Here is a 21,436-nt window from a genome sequence, read left to right as displayed (position 1 = left end):
ATGAAAGGAGATGACTCCACATGGAACAGCTCCAACTCTCAGGAAAAGCGTTGGCTTTTTGCCTTGTGTTTTCTACAGTACGGAGGCATCTTAATACTGTAACAGTGCATCCACTCCTGTGGGTTCAGGAGCCAGCTAGGATTGACAGATCTGCTGAGTTCCTGGGGTCTATCAAGGACATAAGTCCATGCACAGCTTCAGGGTTAGGCACAGTGAGATAACACATACTAAAACACACGTCAACGGAGCTGTCAGCTGCATCTGGCACACGGGACCCTGACTCAGCTCGTAACAGCACTGCCATCAGGCCAGTTCGCACATTATTGGCGATGCATTGTTTTTGTAGGCAGGGACAGAAGCCTCCTTACCTTTAGCAGATGAGTGCCTTTGCGTGGTCCCAAGCCACACACGTACTGCAGCAACGCCTGGCTGTGAGGGTGAGCAATTGCCCGATTGACATCCACTCCCACCTCGTTCACACGGTTTATGAATTCGCAGTAGAGAGCATTCAGCAGTTCCTCCTTCACCACGTGCTCCTGACAGAAAGGAGAGGCGTTAGCAAAAGAGATGCGTTAGCAAAGAGATGCGTGCAACACTTTGCCATAAGCAAGCTGAGCCAAACACAACAGACTGGCTCTCAGGAGCTGTACTGCACCTCAGAGTTACCCCTGAGAGCAGCCTAGAGGCAGGAGGCAGATGAGCTAAAGGAGGCAAAAAAAAGGTGCTGTGTAGGCTGAAGATGGCATGGAACAGGCAGAACTTGCACCAGTTTAACTTGGAATACTTTTCTTTGACAGCAAACTGTCCCAGGCCTCCCAGGCCACTTTCTGTTGCAGAGAAGGATCCCACAAGGCAAAGTTACCTGCAGAGGGTGGAGTTTTAGGCAGAGAATATCCTCATCGGAGCTGCAGACCTGGGCAAACTCTATGAGGGGGTCCTGAATGCGGCGAGCGAGGGAGACGGCTTGACGCAGCAAAGGTGGGTAGTCCCGGAACTCATTCTGCAAGAGGTCAGAGAACCAGGGAAAACCCTGACGGTGTTTTCACGCTTTGTAGCACAAGTAGCAAAGACACATCAGACAGGGACTGGAACAAGGGAAGCATTTGGTGCTCAGGACAAAGAGAGTTGAGGTCAAAGGCTCCCAGGAACTCTGCTGCAACTAGGAATGAAACAACCCCATCCACTCAGCTGAGCAAGATTCATTTCAGATTACGTCAGTATCTACTTTGTACATCTGCTGGTGGTGATGTTTTTAGGGAAGCCTAAATAAGATGTTTTGCCTGGACCCAGAGATCAGTACCTCACTATCTAGGTGGATTACATGAGCCAGCGGATGACAGAAGGCAGGACCAGCACAACAAATGGAGGACGAGACAGCACAAATGAGCGACAGACTAAGGGATAGCTGGAATAACAGAAGGTTTACCTCAGACTTCTTGCTGTTCATGTAGAGGATGGCCAGTTCATTGTCCACCAGCTCCACTCCGATAGAGGACAGCTGCTGCCCTTGATCCAGCTCATGAACAATTCTCTTGACATCCTCCATCAGCATCTGAGCATCCCTAGGGAGAGATGGCCAAGGGGATTGAGGGGAGGGTGCAAAGCTGGGTCCTGGAATCACTTAGGGAGATAACCCCAATGGGTTACCTCACACCACGGACAGAAACAGTGAGATGTGGACAGGCATGAGAAAAGGACTGCAAAAAGACTGGGAAGTGGAAGGAACACAAAGACTGACCTGTTCTCGCCTGCAATTGTCACCACGTGAGGCTTCTTGTTCAGTAGGAATTTTTTCAAGGTTTCAATATCCTGAGCCTGGAAAGGAAAGTGAGACAGGTCAAAGTAGAAAAACTACAGGGTTTCCATGCTGAGCTAGCTACCAGTCCTGGGTTCCTATTTCACAGGGCAAATCCTCCCCCACTGCCACCCTGACATGAACATGGCTAAATGCCTTTTCCACAGGCCAGCCTTGCAGCTCCTGACCACTGTAAGGACAAACAGGAAAGCTCTGCAGAGGAAAGACTGATGGCATCACGCTCTGTTGTTACAGGAAATCAGTGCAAGTAGGGAATGGAAGTCAAAAGCCTGACCCAAGCTCCAGTAGGTCCCACAGCCTCTCGCTATTACAATGTGATCAGGGAAAGGGGAGAAAGTTTCTGTAGCTGGGACCAAAGCAGCTCACAAAACCCCAACACCAACAGAACTCAGGAACAGCAAGGTCCTGCCGCTCTGCGTAAGAGGAGCAGAAGAGATGAATTGGAATCTAACTGGAAGCAACTGTTCTGCCAGAATAATTATGGGGGGGGGGGAAGGCAGTATTTTTGCATGCAAGAGTGACAAGGCCTGACCTGTCTTCAGACTGACTATTATTCTCCAGCCCACAGTGGATTGCACGGTACAAAACCACTGTGCAGACATTCATCTCGACAATAGCTGCACCAAGGCTCACCTTCTTTTCTCTCTCTTCCTCACGCCAGGCGTTCCTTCTCTTTGTGAAATGCGGCAATCGGAGGAAGTCTGTAACCTCACCCTCTCCATTAACAAGGGCGCAAAATACAGGGTGGTCCCTGCGAAACAGAGATCACTCAAACATGGAGGACTGCTAAAGCTGAACACAGATCCAGAGGCAATTCCTTTCCTCCTACCTGGCTGAGGAAAATGCAATGCCTAGCACCCGAATCCCCTTCCCTTGGTTTTCATCCATGAAATCATCATCTTCCTCCACTTGCTGATCGGGACGGTATGAAGCTACTTTTAGCCAGTTGTACAGCTTCCGGCTGCAAGCCTGGTAGAACAGAGAACAGGTGAGAGGAGTGAGAAAATCCACTGCAGGTGCTTTGGCATAGCCATTCTCCAGACACAAGGTCACGGACTGCTCAAGGCAGCAACACAGTATATTCTGCCAGGATTGGGACCAGTCCTCCAGAACCATGGAGCCCATCTTCCCTCCCACTGAGGCATCTGCTCTTCTCTCCATCCTTGGGAAAGAACCAGACTCAGCCCCCTGCCTGCCCCCTCCTCTCTCTCAAATGCCTGTGTATGGCCTGTCAGTAGCTCTCCCCAGCATGCCGCAGGACTGTTAGCATTTGTAACCCCAGCTCTGACTCAAACCCACCTGTCACCCATCTCACCTTGAGGACGTACTCCTTGGCCTCCACCAACAGCTTGTTCTTCAACTCTTTAGCCATCTGCACGTAGAGGAACTGGTTGAGGGACCGCTCAATGGCCATCGTACGCTGCCGATTCCACTCCTGCACCTGGTGGCTGAACTCATCCCGATAATAGAACTGTTTGATTTCCTCAAAGTATGTCTGGTCGCTACCATAACTGCAAGAAATGAGAGGGGGAGATACAAAAGGGCTCCAAACACCTGCACTGACACCACCACTGGCAGATTCCTGCACAGAGATGCAATAGCAGCACCTCAGATTCAGGGAGCTGCCTGGAAAATTTAGAGAAGAGCCAGTCCTCCCATCGAACACTCCTTTAGCTGCAAAAGCTATGCTGCTAGACAGATGACAACTGAACGCCATGCTGGCAGCACAGAGAGGCCTGATCAGTGCAACACAGGGCAGCCCACAGCCACTCCAGCACATCCATATTGCACAGCGTGGCTGCTCAGATGTGCAGGGAAGGAACCAAGGAGACACACAGTGAGGGTGGCTGGGAAACAAGTATCATCTTTCACAAAAATCCTAAAGGCTTCAGAGTTTGCCTTCAAATGAATAAGCCAGACGTCTGCTAAAGTTTTCACTAAGATGAAGAAAAAAGCAAGACCCTGAGAGGCTGCTTGGCTTTAAGGTGCAGGAAACCACCAGGCCATGGCTTACAGGAGCAGTTTGGGTTACAGAGGAGCTCTAAGAGCATGGCAGCACTGAATGAACAAGCTCTGCCAAGGCACAGACGGCACAGCCAGTGAGGACTCACCCCTCCACTCCTTTCATGTCAATGCTGATATCTATAGTCAGCAGTGCTTCCTCCTCTGCCAGGCTCATTTTCAGGAACTGGTCATCTCGCAGCTCCTTCACAGGCTTGTTCTTCAAGTATTTAAAGGAATAGGCATAGTGGGCTTCATCAATATCCTGGGAGAGAGGAGACAGTCAGCATGCATGCAGGGCATTCACGAAGAAAGACCCTTCTGTATACCATAGCAGACAATGGTTTTTATTCAATACCCCCTCACCCCTATGCCTGCCAGCCTGCATTTCCTTCCCCAGCAGGTCACAGTAGAATTCATTCCCAGTCCCAGAGAAACAGAGACTGTTCCAATAATTGAAGACAACACCTCAACAGCAAGAATCAGGTCTGATGAAATGCTGAGACTAAAAATGCAGCATGCTGCTGAGCTGGCCTCTGCAACAGCCCAGCTCACATGCTGCTCTAAGATTTATTCAGAGATGCCACTGACGTGGGAGAAGTTTTCAGATGCAAAAATGAGCATTTGTATGTTATTTAGATCCTTCCCTGAATTGTCCCACAGAGTCAGAGCTCCCTTCCTTACCTTCTTCCCCTTTTTCGTTGGCGAAATGTTAATTTTAGCTCTTTCTTGGAAAGTCTGTCTCAGGACCTGTCTGACCAAAGGCTCCCGGGCTATCTGCAAAGCCACCATGTACCGGGCTCCTTCCAGCACTGCTTCGGGGCTTGGGAACTGACTAAAAGCAAAAAGGCAACATGAAGACTTAGGACTTGAGAATGCCCCCAGATTCCCTCCCGTCACACCCACAGAACCTCAGTGAAGATCCCCCAACACTGACCTACACACGTAATCCTTGGCCAGCTCCAGGGGCTCTGCAGGGAACTGCTCTGTCTCATGACGCTGGTAACTGTCTCGGAGATTCTCTCCAAACTGCTCAGGTGTCAGACCAAACTTCTTAGCCAGGCCATCTGGGAAAAAAACCACAAAAACGATGAGGACAAGGGTACTGTATCTTATACTGAGCAAAACTACCAGTCCTCCTTCCACAGGTAAGCCACACCACCCAGACGAGCACGTTGGCTAGGCCACTGCAAGCTCAGCATGAGAGAGCACAGCTCTTACCCAGCCCAGCTGTTTGACAGATGGTGTACATATCCCGACGGGAAGCCTGCTTCAGCTCAGGCCCTTTCTGCTCATCATCTTCTGCATCCTCCCCTTCACCTATGGGAAGGATATGTTTAGCAAGGCCTCTTTACAGAGTCATCTCAGACGGCTGCAAGGTGTCACAAGCACAGCAAAGGGATCAAACACAACCTGCGTTGTGCAACAGAGTCCCTAAATTCCACAAACACATCTCAAAAGGTCACAATAGCCTTAAAATTATTCAGGGTTAGAAAAACACCCTGAAAATGTTATCTTCTCTTCAGTTTCACTCTTTTGCAGTTTTAATAGCTGTATCTCTGGGTTGCACATTAAAACACACATCAAGGTGGCTGATCCTCGCTTTGGCCCCTGCCATGAGGGGTGGCATTCAGTTCATCGGAAAAGCAGCACGCTGCGTGGCAAACTAAGCAGTTTCAGAGATGCCTGGAAGACCTGGGACTAACTTGAGATAGAAGCAAACAGCAGAGATGCTCTGTGCAAACAAATGGGCTTTTCAACAAACTTTCTTACTACTCTTTTGAACCAGGATTTTCAAACAGCCCACAATTAGGAGACTATCAAGTTTGGGGACAAACCTTCCTCCTCTTCACCATCCTCTCGGATACGCTTTTGCTTCCTTCGAGCAGCCTTGGCAGCATTCTGCATCTTGGGGATGTCTCGCCCATAGTACAGCAGGAAGTGATTATACACGTCCTTCAGCTCGTCCATGGACTGCACGTCCTTCAGCCTACAGCATGCAAAGCCAGCATGTTACACCCTGCTTGCAGCTGAGCCGTGATCAGAGCACTCAAGGAACCTGCTCTGGTACAGGTCAGGCAGAGGGAGTGCTTGGGCTCATCTTCCAGAAGAGTTTTAAATATTTCTCATTACTGGCTTTGTGGGGAGGCTAAGTCAATGCGCTGCAGTGGCCAGAGAGCTTGTGCTATTTGGGCAAGTTAATGCACATTTTAAGTTGGTTTGGAACGAATATAAGAAAGCCATGGCACCGTACCTCTCCATGTCAGTAGTATCCAGGGCCCTTATTCCATCAGCCAAGGGCTTGTCTGGGTCAGCAGAGATTTGTTCGTACTGATAGGCCTGCATCTTCTCAAACAGACGTGTCAGGTTCTGCTTGCGGATCTTCAGCTGGGTCCACTAATATGAGAACAAAGACTTCCAGTGAAACGCACCATAGCGGTGTGTCACACCTGTCTCCTCCCTTCCCAAACAGGGGCTCCCAGGATCTTGGGATATTTGTCATATAAAAATAATCATCAAATCTTCATCCACAGCCAAGCCCAGATGTGACACACATGGCAGGTCTCATCTCAGAGATGGATTGTATTAACAGGGCGGGGACGACACGGACACGACACACAACAACAAAAAAAACCAACAAGGTTTGGATCTACCCGATAGTAGAGAAGGAACCTGCACTTCTTGCAGGAAAGGTCACTACACAAAAGGAACTCGGTGAAGGAGAAGGACTGTTTTGAACTCTCTTTTGTCAGATAACCCTTTACCACGACATGATAGCAAACATGAAAAAAAAAAAAAAAAAGGGGGAGGGGGGGTGTAAAAAAAGCACACAAGGTCTCCACAGCCAAAACAAAATCTGCTGAAAGTATAAGGCTAGGTGGGAAGACATGTTAAATGTTTATGGATAACAAGCAGTGAAAACACTCCTCACCTTCTCATCCCACTGCCAGACCCTCCACAAGTCGTTGATGTGCAGCTCTGGCTCCACATACTCCTTTCTGTAGAAGGCGATGAATGGGACCTGGGTCAAAAATGAGATTCATCACCACCATGCAGAAGACCGGGCTGTTCCTGGCAGCCAGGAGTCCAGAGAATGCTCTTGTTCCATGTGGGAGAATAAGCTAATGGGGCAGCAGTGTGGGAGATGTACCAAGCCGTGCCCTACCTCTTAAGACCATTCCACCAAAGAATACATCACATATACCAAAAAAGCTTCTACAACGTCAGGGAACACCTCAGAGAATAGCTTGAGTGGACCAAGTAAGGCTCAAGAGACTCTGAAATTTCTCCACCTCATTTAGCATCAATTTGTCCAGGATCAGGGAAATACGATGATGGCAGCCCCATCAAACAGGCCTTAAAAACCTGCATTGCCACAGCTCACATAAGATGAGCTGCACTTTCCAATGAAGCCCCTTCTAGTTTGCTGCCCTAAATGCTTCCAGCTACTCCTCTGCTACTCCTATCAGGGTAAGGAGACAGCAACTCAGACCTTATCTTGGCAATGAAGCCGAGTTGCGAATTACCTCAAAATGTTGATTTCTCATGAAATTCAGGGCTTCTTTAATCTTCTGGATGGTGCTGGGCCCCTTGCGGCTGAAGCTGCTGCTGGCTTGTCCGCGGTCGAGGTAGTCAGAACTTTCCTACAAGGAGAAACACATTGTGTCGATCGTATTCCTGAGCTGACTCCCAAAAGACCAGCCCAGGCTAAGGCTGGAAAACGGTGGTCCTTTTGTTAGCTGGGAACGCAGGCTTAGGTACACGCTCTGATTTCGGACCACAGAAAAGCATCCTAGCCCTGACTGGCTTAAAGGAAAACAGAGAAGCAGCATCTGGCTGAGGTAACTGATGGTTAAAAGCAGTTAATACTAGTTTAGCCCTAAGAGCACAGTGGCTCAGAGATCTTTCAAGCATTCTTGACAATTATTCTTGCAACTTCTCTGTGTTCCTTTTTGTCCTGTTTTATGGATGTGAAAATGAAGACATGTGCATATTAAATGACCTGCTCAAAGCCAGAAAACCAGAAAGAAAGGTATATTGGGCACCACATTCCTGGAACAATGTCTCCAGGCTGGAAATCTGCAGCACCTTCAAGTCCTCTTAGGTCAGAAGTCCCAGGCATAGTCCTTTACCTGCAAGGAGATGGTGGGTGTCGCAAACGCGTTCCTGTAAATCCAGTCAGCTTCTTCCTCCAGCTCATCATCTTCAGCACTCTTCACCGGGATGGATCGCAACTGTGAAAAGACCACAGGATGAGCAGAGGTATGTGTAACACCAGGGCTTGTGCTACCACATCTTCAAGAAGCCTGGAAATTATTGTTTTGAGCGGCAGGTTGCTTATGGGGTGTCAGTACCACCCACACCCACAGGGCTTTGCTGAGGACAGCACTTCAACGTCTGCATCTTCTGAGTACACAGGAAACCTGCATCCTTTACACTAGGCAAAGGCAGCTAACAATTCTGTCAAAGGCTTGTGGAAAGGCCTGCAATGGTCCAAAATCTTCTGTGATGATCAAGTCAGGGTACCCCCACTTCCTACCAGACTCCCAAACCCTCTGCAGCTACATCCTCTGTTCCAATCTATTTGTGCCTGTTCTAGCCTTGTTACCACTTTTCTTACTGCAGCCATAGAATAACAGAACGTAAAGCAGCTCCAAACCCTCTCTGGGCATTTAGTCCCAGCCAATTCTCTTTCAGAAGGCCTGCTCTAATCATCATTGACATCCATGAAGACGACAAAACGTCTGAACAGGCCACATATGGTCAGAAGACGTTACACACAGCGTTCCCTTGTGCTGTGCACGCTGGCATGGGAAAAAAGGCCCTTCTGAAAAGCTGGCAGCTTCAGACGTCCCATTTTACAAAGGAGGGTAACAAGCCTCTGCACAGAATTACATTAACATACACTAAAGGGAGATCGACTGTTCAGTGAAAATCTGAATACAGGGTAAAATTAAGACAAAAATATGAGATAGCAGAATGATTCCTAGCAGCACGAACAGGACTCCATGTTGAGAGCAGTATAAGTCCCAGTCACTTGGATTAAAGTGGGTTACAGAAACCTTGTACGGAACAGTTATATGTTGGCTGGCATACGGATAGGCTAGAAAACCTAGCAAACCCTCTCTGGCACTGTATCTCTTGCTATCCAGAGGTACAACTCGTGTACTGTTACTAACAGTATCCAGCATAAAGGACGTGTCAGCAGAGCACGAGCCCTGAACCACTCCCAGGAGTGCAACACTGGCACCCAGTGGCCACAGAGAAACTGTGACCAGTGCTGAAACGGGGCTTGCACAGCTAGAACAGTTCACAATGCCACCGTCACGTTTGCATGCCGAGTTTCAGTCTATACATGAGAGGTGGGATCTTCAAAGAGGGAAATAGAGATGCCAAAATCCAGCCAGCAGCCAGGTGAGAAAGCTGGCCTGCAGGTCCCAGGCCTGCTGTATTTGGTGGGAGCTGAAATGCTTTCTGCCTGCACATCAGCACCCTCTTCCCTCACCTGGAACCTCTCAGGCATGTCTGTCACGCGGATCTCGTTGTCCTGGTCCGTTAGGTGACTGCTCTCCAGCTCACTGGGTTCGTACATCTCAAAGATGCTACGCCGACTGACGCGCTTCTTGGCAGTCTTTTTGGGTCGTACACGGGTCTCCCCTTCGGCTTCTTCATCCTCATACTCATATTCCTCCTCCATCTCCTCATCATACTCGTTGTACTTCTCAAATTCATCATAGTCGAAGTCCACACCAAAGATTTCCTGGGCTTCCTGCAAAGCACTGGAAGGCAAAGAACTATCATTCAGCCCCATGGTGCAGTTCACAGAACATCTTTCTAGCCACACAGAGGTGGCCAGAGCACCTAATTCTAAGCTTTAGCTTTGCACCTAGGCTAAAAAATCATGAATAGGTACACAACTCTGAGCTTTACATGCAAATACTTCTCCTAAGGGAATGGTTTTGGCATTCATGTAAAAAATCCAGGGGAGAAAGGAAGGAGTCAGACATTTAAGAAATCACAGGCTAAAAGCCCCATGTTTAAATTTACCAGATTCCTTTGGGGAAAGAGACCAGCAGTATCCAACCACAAGCTGAATGACTCTGCAGTTGCAAGAATCAAGTAAGCTGAGCACTGTTTTCGAGGCTCCAGGCCAGTTTCCAATCAATACTTACGCATCTGTGTATCCAGGGAGCTTCTTTCGCCATTTTGGCTTCTTCAGAGGTTGTCCATCATCATCCACAATGAAGTCATCGATGTCTGGACATTGAGAAGGAATTTAGTGGTCAGGACACTCACATATTCAACTGGTACCTCTGACAAAGCTCAGCTTAGCCAGTGCAGCTACGAGCCTCCACCACAGACTTAGGCTGCCACTGGCTGTCAGTCTGCCCAGCTACCCACAGCATCTCCTACACCAACCTCAGACATTCCAGGAGTCTGAACCACAATAACAAGCTAAAACGAACTTCCAAACACAGGCAAAGCCATCTGGCAACTATCTGCAGCTCAGTGCACTGAAAATGCAGTCAGAAAAGGCCTTGCTGCTTTGGACAGTAGACAGAAAGAATTCTTGAAACTCTTTCAGTATGGTACTAGCAGTGGTGATGGGCTGATGCTGAAGGGAAGTAGGGCAGGCATGCGCTGTGCTACTAGGTACTAAACAGTGCCTTGACTTCCTTCCTTTGAAGCATTTCCATTCTGGAGGCAGCTTAGAGGAGACGTTCAACACCTCAGCACACGTAATGTACTTCTGGACAAAGTGGTTTAGACAGACACACTAAACCTGCCACCCAGAAACGTTTAATTCTGAAGATTGTACTAATCACTAATCAGACCAGCAAGAGCTTTACCACGACAGGCCTTTGGTTACTTCTAGCTCAGAGAAAGTCTTAACTTTGTTCCTGTGCTTTAATCCTAGGACAAACTTTGGATGTAACTGACCATCCATACTCACCAGATTCATCCTCCTCCTCCTCCTCTTCCTCTTCTGGTGGAGCAACAGGCGCTTCAACAGCTTCCCCTCCCTCCTCGCCTTCACCATCCTGAAAGATTTCTTCAGCAATGGCTTCCTTCTCATGTTCTTCCTTTCCATAGTCTTCCTCTTCATCATCCTCATCATCAGACATTTTTCGCACACGCCTGAATTTTTGCTGCAAGCAAAAAGGCTTGTCAGTGCACATAATTCCTGGCACAGACACTCAAGCTCAGCGTGGTCTCTGCCAGGCCAGAACTGCACTTCCTCTGGTCCCCAGGCACCTGAGAGGGAGGAGGATGGAGCCCAGCACAGGCACACACGGGAGAAGAGCCACCCCCTTGGGAGCTCTGCTGCAGGTGCTCATTGGGCGCAGCGGGTACACAACACAGCTGCCTGCTGAGGACTGCACCGCGTCCAGGCCTGTGTCACTCGCATGCTGTCACCACCAGTGTTAGCCTGGCTTGATGTGCCTCTAGTGAGCGTTACAGAGGAGCTTTAAGGCCCGTAATAGCCTGTGCCGACTTTGAGGTTAGCACCATGCAGGAGAAAGTTATTGGAAGATGGGATCCTCTGAGACAGAGGTGCAGAGGTGGGAAGGGAGGAGTACAGCAGACTTTAGGAGCCAGAAGAAAGTGTTTTGCAAACTCTAGGAAGCCAGTTCCCAGTTGCCTGGGCAGGGAGAGATCCTGCTTCCTTCAAGCAGTCAGCTCTCCCTTTCCAAGAGGGCAGGAGCAGACAGGAGGCACCACTCACTCACTCCAGGCAGGAGCCCACCATCCTTCGTGCTAAGACGCACCACACCATTAACAGCAGCGTGGGAACACAACTCACTCTTTTGACTTTAACACCCAAGTTCTCTTCAATGAGGTCAAAATCATCATCCTCCAGGCGGTCATCAAAAGCTAAGAGAAGAAAGGAGAGACGAGTTACACTCTCCCTTTACTAATCTGGGAATGGGCGAATCAGTGAGAAGCGTATAGCTTACCCAGCCCATGCAGACACCCAGGGCAGAGGGAGCGCTCTGCTCTCCCACAGGGCAGTGTGAGAGCATTACGCTGTGGCCTGCTATGAACAATCATCATAAAACTTACTGCGCTTTCTCTTTTTGTGGCCAACGTCGTCCTCAGAGTCTCCAGAGTCACTGGCTTCTTCCTCCTCTTCCTCCTCCTCATCGTCATCATCGTTAATGAATCCTTTCAGATTCCCCTGCTCATCTTGATCATCGAGATTCTCCTCCTCCTCTTCCTCATCTGGTGGAGAGCAGCAAGTGTTAGACATGTACTCATTGGTTATCTCCCGAGACTCCTTCTCAGCTCTGTGCAAACAGCATCCTCCTTCGCACTATCCACGCAGAGAGTTTTAACTGAACACTTTTACTGACACAGAACCCAGCCAGCTGCTCGTGCCAGAACCCCCACTTCTTGTCTCATGCTCTCTCTGCAGAGGGAACAGGTGGAGTGGTCACACTGGGAGAACTCCTCTGCTTTTACTGTTTACTATCAAATTGCGCAACTGCAAGTCCCACGGGGGTGAAGCAGTGTATTTTCTATTGCCAAATATAAAAACCACCTAAGCACTTTGAGGGAGGGAAGCACTTAAACAGCTGAGATTATTGACTACAGATGGCCATGCTATTACAGCACAGTTATTGCTCCATCTGCAGAGTCATGGGACGTAAAATAGAGCAGCGAGGCACACAGACAATTCAGCAAACTCAGAGCAGACAGGCAGACTCACCATCCTCATCTTCCTCTACAAACTTCTTGGTTACTCTGGGCACAACCTCCCCATCCTGGTTGTATTCCTCCTCCGACTCCTCTGCTTCACTTTCTACGAAGTCAGACATGACTGCAGCGTCTCACACACGGCTCCGCAGGAACTGGGGAAAGAGGAGACAACCATCGCATCAGCCGAGCGAGCAAAACACAAGCACATCCCCCAGCTGGGTTTTGGAGAGAAGACAGTTAAGGCAAAAAGGTTTCAAATTATCTATCAAGGCCCTGAATTATCCAGTGTCCACCTTGCCTGGACATCCCTGTCACCAGAGATTAGGCAAGCAGAGCCAGCAGCCAAGTGCTGCTAGCTCCTGTCGACCCACATCTCAGCAAGCAGGACAGGAGCTGTCACAGCAGCATTCATTACACAGCCAAGCTCCCGGCTGCGACTGAAACGGTGCACGCAGCCAAAGCCCTTCATCCCGTCCGTACCCTCCCACGTGGCCAGGAAAGCAACCCCATGCTGTCACTGACGCAGCACTGTGTTAGGCACGCAGTCCAACCAATTAGGATCTTAATGTGATTAATTCTCAGTTAATGAAGCCAGGGTGACCCTGAAAAAAAGGGCCTTGACGGAGTTGAGCTTACAGGCTGTTAGCAAGGCTCTGCAGAGATCTGGGGACCCCCACGGAGCAAACAGGAGAGAGGCCTGGAGGGTGCTGTAGGGTCAGGACTGGGGGCTGCTGGCTGCCCAACTCCACCGCCCTGCACTGCCAGAGCCATGGCCGGGATGCTCCAGGCCAGGGGCCTCCGACCAGAGATTAAGTAGTAACAAGAGACTACAGAAATGGGGTATTTTCTATTTCCAGAACCTTTTGTTTGATGTTTTTCCCCCAACTGGGGTTCCTGGAAGTGGTATAAATCAAGCCTGGCACAAAGGAGAGTGCATGTCCATAAAGACATGGCTCAAGTTCTGTCTCTCTGAGCCTTTCACTTCTTGTGGTTACAAAACTTGCTGTCATTTTTAAAATTTTCAAAGGATTTTTTTTTTAGTTCCTTTTTACATACACCAAAACAACAGAATAAGAAACAAGAAGAAACAAATCAATTCCTCAAATGGCTGTGAAGTTGAAAACGCCAGCCTAGGAAGAAGAACCAGCCTTTGGGAAGGTACACAAAGAAGCTCAGAGGAGATGTCAGATCTAAAGCCAAAACCTCCATGTTAAATTACATCTGACATAACTTAACACACAAAAAAAGGAGAAAAAGATGAGAAAATAATTCCATATGCCAGGGAATGATACCTAAACAAACACACTTCAAAATGTTCCCATAACAATTTCCCCACTGCAAACAAACAGCTGAAGGAAATCAGTCCCATACAGGACAACCTCATCAAGGCTTTGCCATGACACTTCTCGTGTGCACGACTTCTTTTCTGCCCTGAGATCCACATATCTGGTACACAAAACAGTAACTTAAAGAAAACCAGGGACTTATTTCTCAGTTAAAGAAAAAAAAAAGTGCAAGGCCGATTTTGGAGAATCTTTTAAGTCTTAAAATACTAATAGCTCCAAAGGAATGTGTTGGACGTATCTCATTAAAGAAAACCCACAATGAAGACAAGGGAGAGACCTCTGCCAGATTTCAGACACGAGCAGATAGCAGCTCACACTCCTTGGCTGTGGATTACATGGCTGTGGCCGATATCTGCCTACAATGCTCCAGACAGGCAGAAATCATGGTAGGCCAAGGCTACTGCTCTGCACCCGGACAGGACATCGCTGCTCTGGCTTGATGTGTGGGAACAGGGTGATCCCCGTCCTCAAGAGGACACTGTAGAAGTCACACACATGTATTTAAGCATCCCTCTCAGAAATAAACAAAGTTGTTCCTGAAACAAATGCCACTGACAAATTGTGTAACTACATACAGTAGAGGAACAGGAATTGTTATGTTTACCAGCCTGTATACGAGTATTATGTCAACTTCACACTTCCTCACCAATTCTTCTTCTACATGTATCCACCAGGGTGTATTAACATACATAAAACTGCAGGCTAAGTGGCTTTTCCTAGAGCATTTCCATTTTCAAGTCTAATAACCTCATCTCTCTCCTATCCATGATCAACACACAAATCCAGCAAGAAAGAACACCCCCTGTCATAGTGCTACATGCGATTTTACTATTCTCTGCCAGTGAAGCATTTTGCTCGCAATTCCAACTTTGTTCCTCATCGCTTGTTCTACCATTTCCTGGCAACTTCATTCATGTCAAATCAAATTTATCTGGACCCAGGAAACAGGTATGACTTAGGAAACCCACCTCATTTAATGATCCAGCCGAGCAGGTTCCACACAAGCCAACCACCCACGAAACCGGGTGCTTTCAGCTCCCATGAAATCCACCTCAGGACAGTGGGGATGTCACTTAGCATGGCCAACAGAAGCAAGGGTAGCTATTACCAAGGAGATGTTGAATCACATATGGACTAAAGGTGCCTCTCCCACTCCAGAGAGGCCTTCATTTGAAATAAAACAGCACAGGGAGGCAGGCAGAGACTGCAGCCAGCGCGGGCAGAGGTGCACAGGTAGAGCTCAGACCAGCACTGCTGCCCGGCAGGAGCCCTCCAAGCAATCGGTCACACAGAGAAAGCCCCGCTCAAGCAGCACCACTTGTCTGGCTTGGGGAGGCTTTAAGAGTCTCCAGACTGAGGAGTGTTGGGCCAGCTCAGCTGTATCATCTATCAGCTGTAGCATCCCTGCTCCTGTAACACGCCCAGGAGAGGGTCAGAGATTGCTGCAGCACGGAGGCAAGTACTAAATTGCACTAGAGCACCAAAAAGGCAGGGAGACTGTGCCTAATCCTGCATGCTTATCTGTACACAAGCAGACAGGCTCCTATGGGTGATATATATATATAGCTTTACCCCAAAGATATCCCACAGCCACTAGACACTGACCGAGATGGACCAAAGACAACAGCAATGCAGCGAGCAGCGCTGCGACAGCACCGCGGCAGCAGGTGAGGGAAGCGCGGGTACCTTCAAGCTGAGCCAGGCACCTCGAGCACGGCCTCTCTCGCTGGGCAGCAATGCCAGAGCAGCTCAGGGCTGAGCAATTACATGACCTCTGCTTTCAACCAGGGGTGTCTGCACTTTGCTCAGCTCAAGGGCACAATGGCAATTGTCCAGAGTCCACAAGCTCCTTTTAACTGGGATGACCCCGAGCAGATAGCTCTCTTTGCTGTCAATACCGAGACCGTAGATCTCCGATCAGGTCAGCAGGACTGGGCTAGACATGGGCTGCAGGCACTGTAGGCTGCCTCCCTGATTAGGCGAGGCAACGCCTTTGGAACAAGCGCTGCTTTGTGATGGACCTGAGAATTCTGGAAACCAGACGTTCAAATAACTGTAAAGCCTTGGCCATGCACCCAGATACCTGCTGGCTGCTCAGGACTGCAAAACATCGCCGTACTGGAGGCAGACGCAGCTTTGTACATCATACACAAGCAAAAGTTAACTCATTGGGTTTAGAAATGGAAATACGCAGCGAGTACCTGCCAAATATCAGAATATGTTATGGGAAAAACTCCTGTTATGGTGGCACTCTGGCAAGGCAGGGACACAACCGCATGCATCGGGATGGCATCGGGAATGACAGTGCCCCACAGCAGCTTCACAGCCTGAGCAGGTGGGGGGTGAGGGAAACCAGAAGCATCTCATGCTCTCCAGGCACAGGGATGCCAACTAAAGCATGAGACCTCAGCGGTGCTCACAGAATAACCAAGGAGTGTCCTCACAGTGAGATACATTTATTATTCAGCAAGGAACCTCAGGATATCAGTGCCAACACACAAAGCAGCAAAAACAAGGCTAACCTAGGCTTTACTGCAGCATGGGTGCTGCAGAGAAGCAAGTCCTGACTTCTCCCCATCCTTTGTGGGAGAAACAACATCAAGGCCCTGACCCATGCTAATACTGGTTTTGTGGGGGGTTTTCTGGGGCGGAGAGGGTTCGGACAGGGATTCTTTTAACCTCTGCCATTTCACGGTTCAACTCACAGTCCACTTAACATCACGTAGGTCCATGGAACCACATTAGGAAAGCCACCACTGAACAGTTTCGCTCAGTTCTCACGTCTACTTTTCAAAGAGAAAAGTTAAATTGGAGAGGATTCAGAAAGCTCTGTTAGAATAAGGCAGCTGGGAAACTTGACTGAATTAAAATGTAGAACCTAAGGAAGCCCAGTCTATTCATTTTGTCAATTAAACTAGCACAGCTCAAGTACATCCACAGGACTGTAACAATAAATCGCTCGTTAGGGAAAACCCAAATTGCAAAGGTAATGCCACTGTTCCACCCCCTGAAGCTCTCACAATGAAATAAATTCTGGTTTTCTTAAAAAAAAAAAAAAAAGAAAAAAGAAAAAAGCCATGATTGAGCTGGAATGTGTGGATTTAACACTAATCACTAAGCAATGACCTCCAGGCTGTGTCCCACCACAGAATTCAGACAAGATCATATTGGCTTCTTTTAATTTGAAGCTTATGAACCTAACAAAAACATCCCTGTGAAGCACTGTAAGGCACTCGCACCACAACAAAATACCCTCACAGGCACCTCGTCAGCGCTGAGCTCTTCCTCAGAGCCACTCCTTGGTACGGGCAGGGACTTCTGTAAGGTCCATCTCCGCCGGGGCCTGCCAGCCCCGATACGGCATCAGCAACATATAGTTTTGTATTTAGCTTTTCTAGCTGTTTTACGAATTTCTGAAGTCAGGACCTAAACCAGACATTCCCACCCTCCTCGGTGGTAGGCGTGCAAAGAAGCACAGGGGTGAAACGATGGCTGGAGACCAACAATGCTGCGACAGGGAAAGTCCAGGCAGCCAGCCACTGCAGCTCAGGAACTTCCCATACCTGCTTCGTTAGTTTTAGTGCTCCCCGTTGGTCCCACCACCCGCAACTCTATCAGGCGGCAGAACATCCTGTAGCAGAGTGCCACAGTTTAATAGCATGTTGTGTGAAAAAGCACTTCCGCCTGTTTATTTTAGACTCTCTGCATCATAATTTCCTGTAAGAAACAGAAAATTGATGTTCCCTCCTCGCTTTCTCTGACCTGCCCATGACTTCAGGCATCTGCATCGTATCTCCTGTCAGCAAGCTTCTCCCCTAAGGTGAGGAAACGAAGGCTTCGCTTGCCCGGAAACCTGCTTGTCTGTGCTGCTCCTGCCCCTACCTTTTCCAGCATTCCCTTTTTGAGACGGGCTAACCAGAACTGCCAACACTAGCCAGGGCACAAACTGCCAATGATTTACGCGGCAGCGTAATGATGTTTTCTGCTTTGTTCTCTGCTCCTTTAAAGTAATTCCAAAATATCCTTTGCAGGCTACAGCGGGGTGTTGAAATGATGTTTGAAAAGAAACAATTGGTGAGACACCAACAGCTCTTTCCTGAATAGTAAAAGCTGATGTAGAGTCAATTGCTGCGGTGTTTGCTACCTTCATTACATCCGTTCCCACCGTATCTCATTTACTACACTAGCACTCAACCACTCAGTATTATCTGGTCTCTGCAACTTCCCACAGTCCAGTTTAGCTATCTTAAATAACTTAGGATTAAGTTTCCCTTCTCCACATCGCCATATTCAGAAAAAAAAGCAGCAGAGATGACTGTGAAACTCCACAATAACCTCACTCCGCTGTGAGCACCAACCATTCATCCCTACCCTTTACGTGCCACTCTTTAGTCAGTTATTAATCCCCAAAAGGGCCTTCCCAGGCTGCTTCCCCTCGGCTTTTCGTGGAGGACCTTGTCAGAAGTTTGCAAAACCACAGGCAGCGCTCCGGCCGTGCGAGAATTACACCTGCGGAGCGGGGCCATCCGGACCGCCAGCGTACCTGAGAAACAAAGGTCAGACCCTTTCCCCCTCCCCAGAATAGCAGGCCGATGCTCCCCACGTCCACCACTTCTCCTTTACCAGCTCTTCCTGCCGTGTCAGCGATGTTCCGCAGCCGCCGGGGCCGCTGCGGTCTCTGCCACGGGGGAGCCGGGCCGCTCCGGTGGGCGGGGGGGTTGCGGCACCCTCCCGTCCCCGGGGGAGCAGCCCCTCAGCCCGGCCGCGGGCCCCCTGCCCGCCGCCTCGCCTTCCCCCCCGGGCGCTGCCCGCCCCAGCCCGGCTCACCCCGCTGCGGCACGGTCCCCAGCCGGGGTCCCCGCCCCGGGAGGCTCCTGCGGCCGCCAGCCCCACCCGCGGCCGGCAACCGGGAGCGGAGGGGCCGCCGCTGCCTTCACCCCCCCAACCGGGGCCCGCGACCCGGCCCGACGCCAACTACCGGGACGTCTCCGCCACCCTTACCGGGGCCCAAGGCCCGCCGGGGCCGCCCAGCCCAGGAGGCCTCGGAGCCGCCCCGGGCCCTGAGCGACCCCACCGTTCCCCTGGCAGCGGCCGCGCCGTTCCCCTGGCAGCGGCCCCCCCCAGCCCGTACCAGCGCAACGCAGACCTTGCCAGACCCCCCTCACGGCCGCTCGCCCCCGTCCCGCCCGGCGCGGCCTTACCCGAGGCGCTGAGGGAAAATGGAGGCCTCCGCGGCGGCGGCGGCGAGCGAGGGGGGGCGGAGCAGACGAGCGGCGACCTCCGGGCGGGCGGAGCGGCGCCACTTCCGCTTCCGGCGGCAGCGGGATGGGGCCGGCGGCGGGACGGCGGGTGCCGCCGGTTCTGGTGCCGGTGCTGGTGCTGGCGCTGGGCGCGGCGGTGCGCGGCGGCCCCGGGCCCGTCACCTGCGGCTCCGTGGTGAAGCTGCTCAATGTGAGGCACAACGTCCGCCTGCACTCGCACGACGTACGCTACGGCTCCGGTAACGGGACACCACCACCCCACCACCCCCCCCCCCCCCGGTACCGGCACCGCGCCTTCCGGGTCGGGCCGGGCCTGAGCACGGTTGTCCCTCTCCGCAGGCAGCGGGCAGCAGTCGGTGACCGGGGTGTCGGCGGCGGATGACGGGAACAGCTACTGGCGGGTACGGGGCCGCACGGCCGCCGTCTGCGAGCGGGGCACGCCGGTGCGCTGCGGGCAGGCCATCCGCCTCACCCACCTGGGCACCGGCCGCAACCTCCACAGCCACCGCTTCGCCTCCCCGCTCTCCGGAAACCAGGTACCCGCCGGGCGCAACCGGGACCCCGGCCCCACCGGGGATCCCCCCTTGTCCCCCCGGTCCAGCCCCTTTCCCCGGGGACAACCGGGCCCCTCTTGTCACCCGGGCCCTGCTGGGTCCCCTGAGTCCCTGCCGGGTTCTCCCTGTCCCAGCCAGGTCCCCCTTGTCCCCCGTGTCCCTGCCAGCACTGCCTTCTTCCCTGGTCCCGACCGGGTCCCCCATGTCCCTGCCAGTCCCACCTTGCTCCCCAGTTCGGACTGGGATCCCCTTGTCCCCCATGTCCCTGCCACCCCCATCTTGTTCCCCAGTCCCTACTGGGTTCTCCCTGTCGCTACCAGCTCCCCCTTGCTCCCCCCCCGCCCCAGGCCCAGCCCCTTTCCCCCAGCACCCCAGTCGCAACCAGACCCTCCAAGTCCCAACAGAGCCCCAGTCCCAAACATGTCCCCCACCTTGTCCCCCAGCCCTTTCCAGCCCAACTCAACACCCCCGGCTCCCCCCTCTTTTCATCCCAGCCCCCAAACAAACTCTTTTTCGCCCGCAGGAGGTGAGCGCATTCGGGGAGGCCGGCGAGGGCGACTACCTGGATGACTGGACGGTGGTGTGCAGCGGGACCTACTGGGCGCGGGACGGCGAGGTGCGCTTCCAGCACGCCTCCACCGACGTCTTCCTCTCGGTGACGGGGGAGCAGTACGGGCGGCCCATCCACGGGCAGAAGGAGGTGCATGGCATGGCCGCCTCCAGCCAGAATAACTACTGGAAGGTGATGGAGGGCATCTTCATGCAGCCCAGCGAGGTCTTCAAAGCGGAGCAGTACCACGCTGAGTTGTGATGGACAGACAGACTGCCGCCGAGCCTCTGGGCGCTGCCCTGTGGTGTTTGGGGCCGCTCGACCCCTGGGACAGCCCCTGTCCCCACCCGGGTCCGACAGACGCCAGGATGCAGAGCCCCAAATCCAACACGAAGCAGATCCCACCGTCCTGAATTTGATGTGGAGTGGGTCCTGGTGTCCCAAATCCCAACGTCCAGACCTGACCCAAAGCAGAGCCCAAGATCCAACATGATGCAGGTCCCCACGTCCTAAATCCAGCCCAAAGCCAAGCCCAATGTCCAGACCTGACCCAAAGCAGAGCCCAAGATCCAACATGATGCAGGTCCCCACGTCCTAAATCCAGCCCACAGCAGATCCTAATGTCCGGACCTGACCCAAAGCTGAGCCCAAGACCCAGCACGAAGCAGGTCCCCATGTCCTAAATCCAGCCCAAAGCTGAGCCCAAGACCCAGCACGAAGCAGGTCCCCATGTCCTAAATCCAGCCCAAAGCCAAGCCCCATGTCCAGACCTGACCCAAAGCTGAGCCCAGCACCCGACACCCAGCACGAAGCAGGTCCCCACGTCCCAAATCCAGCCCAATGTCCAGACCTGACCCAAAGCCCAGCCCAGCATCCAGACCCAGCCCAGAGCAGATTCCTGCACCCCCCAGCCATTCCCTTGCAGCTCCCTCCTCCGGCCGAGGACCCCCCCAAAGGACTGCTGTCCCCCGGGAGCTGCGCCCCGTCACCCCCGCTGTACCCCAAACCGCTCCCGGCGCCATAAAAGAGCTGAATTTTCCCCTGTCGTGTGGCTGTTGGGGCGGGGCGGGGGGGGGGGGGGGACACGGACGGGACACCCGGTGCCGTGTGTCGTGTCCTTATCCCGGTGCCGGCCCCGGCGGGGCGCTGCCGCTGCCGCTCACTCCGGGAACGCACCGCTCGGCCCCGCCGCGCCGCCGGCCCCG

General features: G+C 51.8%; 2 protein-coding genes across 5 annotated transcripts in view; one reads left to right on the top strand and one right to left on the bottom strand.

Annotated features, from left to right (window-relative positions):
• The window catches only part of SUPT6H (SPT6 homolog, histone chaperone and transcription elongation factor), a 30,468-nt gene extending 11,301 nt beyond the window's left edge, over positions 1-19,167 (bottom strand). The window contains exons 1-23 of one of the 2 annotated variants that reach the window (XM_072881772.1): positions 19,068-19,167; positions 12,531-12,672; positions 11,885-12,043; positions 11,625-11,695; positions 10,773-10,968; positions 9,991-10,075; positions 9,324-9,597; positions 7,951-8,052; positions 7,345-7,461; positions 6,750-6,839; positions 6,072-6,214; positions 5,656-5,807; positions 5,039-5,137; positions 4,755-4,884; positions 4,502-4,652; positions 3,928-4,082; positions 3,132-3,327; positions 2,646-2,785; positions 2,450-2,567; positions 1,739-1,815; positions 1,427-1,562; positions 863-1,000; positions 369-536 (exon numbers count right to left, since the gene is read on the bottom strand). In XM_072881772.1, the coding sequence (XP_072737873.1) occupies positions 369-536; positions 863-1,000; positions 1,427-1,562; positions 1,739-1,815; positions 2,450-2,567; positions 2,646-2,785; positions 3,132-3,327; positions 3,928-4,082; positions 4,502-4,652; positions 4,755-4,884; positions 5,039-5,137; positions 5,656-5,807; positions 6,072-6,214; positions 6,750-6,839; positions 7,345-7,461; positions 7,951-8,052; positions 9,324-9,597; positions 9,991-10,075; positions 10,773-10,968; positions 11,625-11,695; positions 11,885-12,043; positions 12,531-12,639 (3,006 nt within the window). In that variant the 5' untranslated portion in view covers positions 12,640-12,672; positions 19,068-19,167. Of the gene's footprint in view, positions 1-368; positions 537-862; positions 1,001-1,426; positions 1,563-1,738; positions 1,816-2,449; positions 2,568-2,645; positions 2,786-3,131; positions 3,328-3,927; positions 4,083-4,501; positions 4,653-4,754; positions 4,885-5,038; positions 5,138-5,655; positions 5,808-6,071; positions 6,215-6,749; positions 6,840-7,344; positions 7,462-7,950; positions 8,053-9,323; positions 9,598-9,990; positions 10,076-10,772; positions 10,969-11,624; positions 11,696-11,884; positions 12,044-12,530; positions 12,673-18,237; positions 18,367-19,067 lie in introns of those variants that run through there. The other variant, XM_072881773.1, reaches the window with a different exon arrangement.
• Positions 19,071-21,270, top strand: SDF2 (stromal cell derived factor 2). 3 transcript variants are annotated; one of them, XR_012045459.1, is made up of 4 exons: positions 19,071-19,350; positions 19,467-19,663; positions 20,205-20,814; positions 20,955-21,270. XR_012045459.1 is itself a non-coding variant. In XM_072881774.1 (3 exons), the coding sequence occupies exons 1-3, from the start codon at positions 19,086-19,088 to the stop codon at positions 20,490-20,492; spliced, it is 750 nt and encodes a 249-aa protein (XP_072737875.1). In that variant the 5' UTR covers positions 19,071-19,085; the 3' UTR covers positions 20,493-21,270. The 3 variants fall into 3 exon arrangements, 2 of the variants coding, with proteins under 2 accessions (XP_072737875.1, XP_072737876.1); XM_072881774.1 differs by having other exon boundaries at positions 20,205-21,270; XM_072881775.1 differs by having other exon boundaries at positions 19,164-19,366; positions 20,205-21,270.
• The last annotated feature ends 166 nt before the right edge of the window (positions 21,271-21,436 follow it).

The sequence above is a fragment of the Ciconia boyciana genome, chromosome 17, assembly GCF_034638445.1.
Source record: "Ciconia boyciana chromosome 17, ASM3463844v1, whole genome shotgun sequence".
NCBI classification, from domain to species: Eukaryota; Metazoa; Chordata; class Aves; order Ciconiiformes; family Ciconiidae; genus Ciconia; species Ciconia boyciana.
The sequence above is the reverse complement of the archived record's forward strand: the minus strand, read 5'-3'. Positions and strand labels throughout refer to the sequence as shown.